At 39.7% G+C, this 10,954-nt stretch overlaps 1 protein-coding gene across 4 annotated transcripts in view; it reads right to left on the minus strand.

The window, feature by feature from the left end:
• rad50 (RAD50 homolog, double strand break repair protein) overlaps positions 1–10,954 on the minus strand; it is a 34,583-nt gene that overhangs the window by 17,743 nt on the left and 5,886 nt on the right. For all 4 annotated transcript variants that reach the window (XM_046040162.1, XM_046040164.1, XM_046040163.1 and 1 more), the window contains 11 exons: positions 9,010–9,161; positions 8,730–8,915; positions 8,379–8,583; positions 6,808–6,936; positions 5,855–6,020; positions 4,942–5,000; positions 3,876–4,010; positions 2,998–3,204; positions 2,368–2,550; positions 1,878–2,035; positions 1,589–1,764 (listed from right to left, as the gene is read on the minus strand). In XM_046040162.1, coding sequence (XP_045896118.1) covers positions 1,589–1,764; positions 1,878–2,035; positions 2,368–2,550; positions 2,998–3,204; positions 3,876–4,010; positions 4,942–5,000; positions 5,855–6,020; positions 6,808–6,936; positions 8,379–8,583; positions 8,730–8,915; positions 9,010–9,161 — 1,756 coding nt within the window. The remainder of the gene's footprint in view (positions 1–1,588; positions 1,765–1,877; positions 2,036–2,367; positions 2,551–2,997; positions 3,205–3,875; positions 4,011–4,941; positions 5,001–5,854; positions 6,021–6,807; positions 6,937–8,378; positions 8,584–8,729; positions 8,916–9,009; positions 9,162–10,954) is intronic.

The following is a 10,954-nucleotide window of genomic DNA, read 5'->3' on the forward strand; positions in this document are numbered from 1 at the left end:
CCCCTGCCTTGCAGCAAAAAACCCCTCAAATTTTCACATTATACCACCCTGTGAAAGCAGGTTTTAATGACCACGAACATTCTTATTGTTGTTTTTAAGTATGCTTTGCACCTGCCTCGGAATTCTCTTCTCCCCACACTCTGAAACACTCCCACACACCTACACCTCAGGTAAACACCCCAGCTTGCCCCGCCTCTCTGTCTCACTCCCCCATCTGCTCCACTTTCTCCATCAGCAGTATGTTTTATAAAGTCGCCTAACAGACTGAGAACTTTTTTATATATATATTATATGTTATATTTCCACCCGCGATCCATTATCACGGCAGCAGGTGAGCCGCACGTAATCACGTAGCCTATCCAACAACTGAATCTAACTGTTGCTTTACCTGGTCTGTGCGTAAAATATCCACTGCAACCACGACTTGTAATGTAATAGTCAACCAATTTGTGCGAGAACACATGCACATCAGACGACTGCTGCCCCCCCCCGCGCGTGCGTGCCCGTGAATCCGATCACATCGTCCATCCCGATGTCTCATTGCAGACATCGTCCGATGGAAATTTTGTAGACATCGCCCAACCCTAGTGTGCATCTTCACTGGTCTCACGATTCGATTACAATTATCAGGTCAACAATTCAATTCGATACCTCAATGCATCACAATGCATAACCTCAAGGATGGGAATTTCTAGGCACCTCATTATGATTATGAGGGCCACGATGCGGTTGTAAAATGAATAGGATAAAGATGTATTATTCTCACTGAGCAACTACTTGGTACTTTTAAAGCAAAGTATTTGTAACAATTCAAACAAGCAGTTAGTAATGAAATGCAGATATTTAATGTTACTTCATATAAATGTAGCTAACATTGCATAGCATTATTACACTATTACAGCATTATTACTAACCTCTGCTGCTGCTATATTTTTTTTTTTTTGTCTCATCTAGTGTAGTTTCATGTTGTCTTGCAAGTTGATTATTGTAATCTTGTGTTGAGCACCATGGGCCTTGAGAAACAGCATTTCGCTCGTTTGTGTACTCGATATGTGGATGAATGACAACAAATGAATATGAACTAACAGCCAAATCAAGTCCTGCTCAGCTTCCAGACCACAGTCTGAATTTGGAAAGCTACAGACTTTAATTACAGCCAGACTGAAACGCAGTGCTCATATTTTCCTCTGCCCCACTCGCTTTCACCGTCACCTACTGCTGCCTGTCACGTAGCGGTCCTCTGAAGAATGAGGACGCAAGCTAAGCGCTACCGTGCTGCACAGTGTGCGGGCATTGATTCTATTGATCACGTGAAAGTTTAGTTGTGGCAGTCACTCAATCAACAGCTCCGGACAGACAGTCCGGAGCTGCACTTCTGCATTTCCGAGTTCCACCTTTTTCGTTCCATCAACATTACACTATGAATTAACCTCTAGATAATCGTATTGACATTTGTGAATCCATTCATAATCATCCGCATCGCGACGCATCCAAAAATCTATTATTTTCCACACCCCTATTGAACACTGGACTACTTTTACAGTCTACACCAAGAAGCTCCTTCTAATTTCTATTTTGGAGCATTCACCTCTTTGTTTGGAGACCTTCTCCAGATCTTCTTGCAGTTTGCTCAGGTCCTGCTCCAGATCCTGACTGCCACACACATTGAAGAACTTCTCTTCATCATTGGCTAACTGCTGCTCCTTCTTCCGTACCTCAGCAGTAATGTGGCTTTTATTCTGCTCACTTGATGCCAGGTCCTTACTGAGGATAATGAAAATCATGACATAAAACTAGTGAGTGCCACAGAAGGTGATTTTTTCTCCAAAATTTCTGTTCCCATAAGTGAGCTTGAATGTAAATTTAATCTTGCTAACTTGAGTTTGGCAAGTCTGTCTCTTGTACTGTTGATTTCCCTAGACTTGGCATAGATCCAGTCCTCCAGCTCTCTCTTGTTGGGAAAGTGGCCCAGCAATAACACCAGATCCTCGCTGTGACGAGACTTGATCTTACGTACCTGTTCCTCCTTCTCTGTCTGGATTAACGAAAGAGAAAAGATGAAAGCAGACCCAACAAAGAAAGGGAAGATGACAAGAGCAGTTAAGGAACAAGGGGAAAGATGAAGAGGAAAAGCAGAGAGAGTAGTGTGATGCACACAGGGTTATATTAACACCAGCAAGGGTAAATCCGTTTTACTTAGAGAGAAGAAGCAATAGTATAGTAGAGCAATGTGTGTTTCTATTTTTTTTAATAAAAAAATATTAGTTTTTAGCACTATTATTTATTATTATAATGTGAGAGGCTGAAGTCTGATGCCAGAGAGGTTGAACACCAGTTTCTGTCCAGTGAACCTAGGTTGCACACTACCTTGTCCTTTTTCAGCATGTCCATCTCCGTGCGTGCTTTAGTGTGTGTGTTGAGCATCTCCATCTCTTTGTCGAGCTGTCTCTGTGCGCGGTCAAGTTCAGCCTTTTCTCTCTGGAGCTCCAGGACCTCCGCCTTCAGCTCCTCAATGTTGGCACTCCGAACTGCACTCTGCAGCTCACGCTCCTGGAGAGGAAAACACACACACACACACACACACACACACACAGTAGGTAAATCAGAACACATGGCACATTAGGATAAAAGGGGAATGTATGTTATGTTTGAGTTTGAGATTTTGCAATGAATTCAGGGGTTTATACCATTATTTATACCATTTTTGCTAGAGAAATACTACCTTTAAAAAATACATAAAATATGGACAAAGGGAAAAAAGACTGACAGAAAGAAATCCATGTAAGCCACTGCCAGCCAGTGACACTCCATGACATCCATATAGCTGACCCTTATCCAGTATTTTACAAACATATCCAGCAAGGTAGGGAGAGTGACTTAAACAATAAATTTAAACAAAATAAAGATCAAGCAAACACGCAGTTATACACACTTAGCATCTGTTGAAATCCACACCACCTAAGAAAACCTTATCACAGCCACTGCGTGTATACACACCACTTTAGCCAGTTCATTCTCCAGTTCTTGCAGTCGGCTAGATGAACCCTCCAGCCTCTGCAGCCCTGCCCTGATGTTCCTTAGTTCTTGCTGCTTCTTTCCCTGCAGGTCTCTCTTCAACTCCACGGTTCTCTCCAGGCCAGTCTTCTTATCCCTCATTTCATCAATGGACTGCTGCTTCTGCTGCTCCTTTTCCTGCAGGTCTGCCTAAGTGGACAGAATAAGAAGAGGAAAAAAATCAGGCACTACGAAAATGAACAGCACATTTATTTATGATCTGACTGTTACCGGGAGTCTTTCTTGCAGGTAGGTTTGCAAACTTAAGAACAATGTACAATAGCACAACTGTCGATTAGCATTAAATACCAGGGCTGCAAAAAGTACAATAGGTATGAATAGAGCTTTTGTGATTGATCTTAAACAATATTATTAAATAATTAGCAACAAATCAATTAGTAACAATTCAATTATAACATTATAATGCAATCATCAAGAATGCGTACATCAAAACTATGAAATGATTAAGATGGTTAGAATATGACGTTCCAGCTGGTTATGTGATAATATTGCGTAAAAGAAAGCAAAAAATGTGAGGGGTGAAAAAATGCCCATAAATGACTGAGCAAATTAATGACATCCAGGAACTCTGGGTTACTGGATCTTGATCAAGGCCTATTAGATTATAGTTTACAGATCATTGGGGGCAAAACAAATGGTATTTATTTTTTTATAACTGATCATCAAAATATCAAACTGATTCACTCCTGACAATGATAACGGTCACGTCATGTCAGTGTTATAAAAAAATTATATACAGCATGAGGAGAACAAGAGCTTACTTTCGGTTGTTTTCAGAAACCAAACAGAGCATTTCTCACCAAAACCTGACTGACTGTCTCCTTTTCCTGATCCAGTCTCTGTGTGACATGACTATGAAAGCTCTCAAGCTGAAGAGTGGTGAAGGGTGGTCGGTCATAACCCTCCATCTCCAGATAAGACGACAAAGAGCGAACCTGAGAAAGAGAAATGCAAGTAATTATTGTGGATGAAATGGTTAGCGGTTTAATGATAAACCGCGGTAGAATAACTGTTACAAACTGAATTATCATTATACCCATATTCGATTACCACTCATGGTATATGCTGTCCAGCATCAACCAAAGTTAGCCACATTTTACAACACACACAGGCGCGCATGTGCAGCGTGCAATGTGGGTTTGTTTGGGTGAATGACAACATGGTGGAACGCAGTTCACCAAACAACGAACAGAACACCGGAGGAGAAGTCTAGAAGACGAGTTCTATTTTTTTTTCGTTGATTTTATACAGCCTAGCCTACTACTGATGGAGAAAGCGGACACACAGGGAGAGAGAGACGGTAAAGCACCTTTTCCACTGCACGGTAACAGCTCGACTCGCCTCGACTCTACTCGCCTTCTTTTGGTTTTCCATTGCGTAAAACTTGTACCTGCTACCAGGTACTTTTTTCATATCACCTCTGTCTTATCTGTCTTTACATTCTGAGTAATGTTGAAACGTTTTAACTTAAATCAAGAGACAGCTGTTTGTGGGTTCCTGGTGTGTGTGTGTCGCATTGAATATTACGTCGCGGCAGTTGTGTGTGGCGTCGCTATGATGACCAGCTAAATTGAGTGGTGCTATCTCTGGGTACTATCTGCAATGGAAAACGGAGGACAGCCAAACCGAGTTGAGTCAAGCCGAGTCGAGCTGGTACTGGTAATGGAAAAACGGCATAAGAAGCGGAAAACGCTGACGTGTTTGCAGCAGAGGTACGTTAGGTCTGTGAGTGTGAAGAGAACTGAAGGAGGCAAATTCAAGAAGTGACCTCGATGGAAACAAGAGCTAGATGCATCTTATCCAAACAATTAACAGTGTGTTCAGTGCTGTAGTACAAGTGACTAGAGGTAGATTTTCCTCTCTCACCTGACTGTCGCGGTTCTTGATGTTTTGAGTGTGGCGGTCAGCCTCCAACTGTAAACGACCTGGAAAAAGAGAGGTTATTATTTTCGTATTGTTTGTACATGTTATTTCTAAGACCTATGAACTGTGAGCGTGTGTCGAGCTAGAGAGCGTGATAGCCGATGGCGAAAACCATTTGATTAGCGTCCTTGGAGAGCGGAATGAGGTATGAAAGAAAATGTGTCTAGTGTATTATTATCAGAAGGGATTTTGTTTAAGGAAAGGAGAATGTCATTACTTCATTTGTTTATGGGTTAATTGCACATGTCATCAATATAAAAGCAATATTATTTCTGTGAACAATTATAATATATTGTATTTCATTTAAAGGCATGTGATATTTATTTGTCATAAAGGCTTAAAAACATTACATTTCATATTGGTTGTTAGTTAAAATGATTTGTATCGTGTGTAAACATGATTAATATGTGAACACAATTTATGTGCAAATTATTTGTGAAGCTACATAGAAGCCTTTTGTTTTTCTTCTGTTTTATTCTGTAGTTTTCACGGTGTTCATGGTGCACGTTGAGAAGAATAATAAATCGACACCCGTTTGAAACTCTCTGCGTCTTGATCAATAAATCCAAGGGGCCGCTACAGGGAGAGCAGCTTATTTAATCTTCAGAAAATCTCTCTGTTTATCCACCTGTCTGCCCATCCTTCCTTTTCAATCAAATTATTTGATTTTATTTCTAGCATAGTATTTCAAATCCTTCCAGGACTTGTTTCTAGGGTTGATTCTGATGTTCTGCCAGTACACTCAAGGATATATGCTATCAAAAAATGTTGCAACAAAAAGAAACAGAATATTCTATTGTTAAAAGTTGATTATTTACCCTGTTACACAGACCGATAAGTGTGCATGTGTGTGTACCTTGTTCTACCAAGAGATCAGCCTTGACTCTGTTGAGTCTCTGACACTCCCGCCCAGCTCTCTCCAGCTCCTTCTGGCAGTCATTCAATCTCCGCTCTTTCTCCTTCACCGTCCTCTGGTGGTTCTGGTAAATGTCTTGCAGCTGCTCATCTGAACCCTGGAACACCTGCCGTATACACAGTTCACTGGCTTAGAGTGGCTCTAAAGATCAATGAGTACAGCTGAGCAAACTGTCAGAGGTTTGACTCCACAAAATATATGCACCCGTAGATATTTAAAAGTGATTTGGATAAATAGACACAGCTTTGCTGATTTATATGTTCCTTGTTTGAAAACATGAAACATTCACATCATACACATAAAAGAGCATTCAGCTGCTGATGCTTTCACTCTCTCAAACTAAAACAAACCCTTTTAAATGCCGACACAAACACAAGTAAGAAGCACCAAACAGATGGAAGGAAAAGATTCCTGGCGCCTGTAAGGCAGAGGAGCACAAACATCCAGCATTCGTAAAAGACATTCATATCAATCCAGGCCAGTGATGGACTGCCTTGTCATTACAGAATTACAACAACCTCATTCACCATCTGCAGTTTTTCTAATAGTTTCCCATTTAAGTGAATGATACTTCATACAGAGTGGAGTGTGGGGTATTATTAAGCAGGTGTTTAGCTAAATAAACCCTCAGAGCGAGAGGGACGAATGGGGAGCCCTGCTGTGTTTTCCTCTTTTTAACCTCATCTTTGTTAATGCGATTCATTTTCTATCCCATTCTTTTTTTTTTAATCCATCCTTAATTGTCATTCAAGCACTTTGTCAGGTTTCCCAAAAACATTTTAGCCAATGTGTTGCCAACATAATTAATGATATCTGTAGAGGGTGAGAAGTGATTTTGGTGCTGGAATCAGTGTTTCCTTCTTTCATTCATTTATTACATACGTTTATGTTACCTGTTCCATTGTCTCCTCCAGTTCCTTGTTGTCCTCCTCCATCTGTTTCTTCCTGCTGTCTAAGGCCTTGATGTCGTTGTCCAGCTTCATCACGTTCCCCAGTTTCATGTCAATATCTGCCAGTTGATTCTGAACATTATAAAAATTTATTAATAACAAAGGGACAGTGCTGTTATACTTCTTACATGCCTATGCCAATACACACAGTGATCATCCAGTTGACAAAATTCTCTTCTTTTAAGACATGCAGAACATCTAACAAAGCTGTTCTTTTCTTTCTTCTTTTATTCAGAGCAATAGTAATATCTAGTGCTGAAATTTGTACTTTGACTTACAATTTGTGTAACTAATTGTTAAAATATATTTGCTTATTACAGCTGTAAAATTAAAACATTAATTTTTCTCTGTCACTATGATAACTTGACTTGTAATGGGGACCTACCATTATTTTGACATTCAATAGTGTATAGAAATATTTTAAAAAAGTTAAAACGACAGTTAGTTACAGCTCTATTTAAATCATATAAATGTTTTACTGTAAGAATCTTCCGGAAAACAAAGGTCCTAAACAGCTCGCTTTATTGTTAGACATGCTCATCTATTCTGTCATTTAAGCAAATGTCACGATTGACAGTCTACTATCAAATACTGTGTTAGAAGTGAAAAATACATCATACAATAACAATACTCATACAAAGAAACATTGCTTACACAACTTTACACTAAACTCCAGGAGTGTGTGAAATCTCACAATGCTAAAAAGATCTGGACATATTAAAGAAAATTAGCTGCACTATACTATCGTCCGTTGGCTTCATCATGATATGGAGGATTTTAAAATCTGACATTCCAATATATCGGCAGGTATTCTTTTTACTTTTCTTCGTTTTAGAAACACAAACAAAGATTATCCCTAACATGTGTTATGCGCAATTATGAGAGCTCACCAAGATAACATAATAATGCATTTTTAAATAAACTCCAAGGTTCAGCTGATTGCTGAGTTTTGTGGTTCGTGTTCCAACAAGGGAGTTTCAGAGTGCCCCTGGTGGACAAACTATGCAACGATAACACAAATCTTCTGTCTCTCTGTGTTTTTATTAATTGTCATTTATTAGCTGTTATTAACACCAATATCAATTCATCTGTAATTAACTCATATCAGCATGCAAATGTATCGATTGTGCTCTAATGTATATCAACATGCACCAGTGTTTCCCATTCTCATTTATTTGTGGCGTCCCGCCACAATATCAACGCTGACCGCCACAGATTGTTTTTCGATTTTTTTTTACTAGGCCTTTTTAAAATCAAATTTGATTGCAGAGCAACGTAGCATATTCGTGCAGCAGATCTTCTTGCTTGTCCCTCTCTCTTTCTCCTTCTCCCTCATGAACACAGCTGCATAAATCTGTCCAACACAATGCTGTCAATGTTGGAGACTCAGTTTAAAAAAGTTTTTGAGACTTGCACACTGTATATAGGTGATAGTCAATATCGAATGCATGCGCAACCCCCCCGTCATTCTGTGGGAAACACTGTGCGCACACACACATACATTTTCAACCAACCTCCAGTGGAGCAATCTGGCTCTCTATCTTCTGGATGAGGTCTTCAGAGACCCTCAGCTGAGCCTGCTTGTTGGCTACAGTCTCTCTAATCTGCTGGGCTTTCTCCTTGTTCTGCTTCAGGTAGCGCAGCTCTACCTGACACTCTTTGACTGTGTGACTCTGTTTGAGACGCAGCTGACGCATCGTGTCCAGAGCTTTGATGTACCTGCGAGAAAGAGGATAGTAAATAGTGATACAAAGTGTCCCTTCTAATGGCAATATCTGAATGGCATAGGTCAGCCCATGTTTGCTTGGTATTCATTTCAGGTCACATGATGCTTAGACAAACATGTAAGAATGAGATGGCTTTACTTGGTTGCAGCAAAGATGGAGTCAAACTTGTCTTTGAGTGCTTTGCCCTCGCTTAGTGGCCAATTGGACTCTTCTTGGTGACAGAAGATGACATGATTCAGCACAGGCTTCGACACACCCAGTGAAGAAATCATCTCCCGATCCAGTTCACCACATTTGGATGACAAGCTCACCTTCTCACCATCTCTAGATTAATGATGTTGGAGGTCACATGTAAAGAAAGGGGCCATGCCAGATTTTTTTAAAAATTTAAAAGAAGAAACCTAAGACCATGGCTTACTTTATTCTGGTAATGACCTGCTCCAAGCTTTTGAAGGAGTAGTTCTTTGCCTTCTGTGTGCAGGACATTGAGCGCTGGATTGTCACTTTCTCTCCGTTGACGTCTGTGAATAACAGCCGAATCTGTGCTCGCACGTCCGTCTCATGGGCGTCCTGGAATTCACACAGCATGAATTGACTGTAAGAAAAGATCCTCATCTGAAAGGGACTTCAAAGAAGCACTCTACTACAATTAATAACAAGAACAGAAAAGGATAATGAGACCTTTGATTTTTTTTGTTTTTTGTTCATATTTTACCTCACTATTTTCACAGTGTTTCTGACAGAATAACCATTTTAATTCTACACCTTTTTTTTGTTGAGTGTTTACTCACTTAAGCCTAGTTCACATTACACAATTTTTAGCCCAATTTGCCGCTTGGTGACCGTCAGGGCTGTGATCGGGGGTAAATCAGCACCGACATCTGCCAGATATCTAGCTTGCCAAATATCTGGAGGAACTGGCCGTCTTGACATCCAGCCAATGAGAGCAGGCAGCTGGCAGAGCAGGCAGCTACTTTTTCTACTGCAAAACACTTTTTACTCACTTCCAGCTCTCTCTGTAGCTCAGACAATCCCTGCTACCTGCGTGTGCTAATTTATTCTTTCATCCATATTCTTTGTCTTTATAATTGGTATCTTTATAATAACAAACAGCTGTTTTATGTGTAGGTTCGCGTCATTGCTTTACCTGGGACGCGCTTGTTAGTATTCACCGTATCCAGATCTAGTAACATAATACCAGAAAACATCTCTTCCCGTTTCTCTGCAAAATGCTAAAATGGGTCGCCAAATATACATTGGCGGCCATTAATATACCTCGACGGCCCGCCCAAGTCAAGTCTATATGTGGGAAAAGCTTCAAATTAACGTTCATTCTTTAACTGATCTCTAATCCCATGACAGGATTTATAGTATATATATTTCTTACATTCCAATCTCTTTTTTTAGCACAGCTATAGAGGAGTTACAAATCTCATTAACAGATTTTTTTTAAAATTTTTGATGCATACTGCAGCTCTGAATGCTTAAAATTCTTCTTTTATTAGGTTAGAATTTTTAATCGCGATTACTCGCAAGATTTTCTGCGATTAATCGCTTTGTTATGCGCAAAATTTAATAATGAATTCTAAAGTAGTGTATTGAGCACATTTAATTTAAATGTGGTTACATACATGTGGTTTGCAAACACTAAACAAATAAGGTGTTTTTACCAGCAGTATTCCCTTTACACAGTAGCAATAAAATTTTTCTTGTAAATCTCAATTTAAACATTAATGTAATCAAATCAAATATAAAACCAAAGCTATTTGCCACTGCCAGGGGATTGCCTTTTATAGTTTGTTAAGTCCTGGGGCCGTGTTACAGAAAGTCCATATCTTACCTAGTCTTAATAATAATAATAATAATCCTTATTTGTAGAGCACTTTTCAAAAACAAGTTACAAAGTGCTTTAACAAGTGTAAAGAATAATACAAAAAAAACAAGATAAGAGCATGAAAAATTAATATAAAATTTGTAAAATACAATAAAATAAAAGGGATAAAATAAAGTCAAATAAGATCGGGAAAGGCTCTCCTATAAAAGTATGTTTTAAGAAGGGACTTAAAAGAGTTCACTGACTCAGCCGACCTGATTTCCTCGGGCAGGCTGTTCCAGAGCCTCGGGGCCCTGACAGCAAACGCTCTGTCCCCTTTAGTTTTCAGTCGAGACTCTGGAACAGACAACAGACCTCTGCCCGAGGATCTTAAGGTACGTGCTGGTGCGTATGGGACTAAAAGGTCAGAAATATAACAAGGCGAGAGGCCATGAAGAGCTTTAAAAGTGATCAATAGAATTTTAAAGTCAATTCTAAAACATACTGGGAGCCAGTGTAATGAAGCTAAAATAGGAGTAATGTGGTCAAA

Source organism: Micropterus dolomieu, linkage group LG23, assembly GCF_021292245.1.
Source record: "Micropterus dolomieu isolate WLL.071019.BEF.003 ecotype Adirondacks linkage group LG23, ASM2129224v1, whole genome shotgun sequence".
NCBI lineage: Eukaryota > Metazoa > Chordata > Actinopteri > Centrarchiformes > Centrarchidae > Micropterus > Micropterus dolomieu.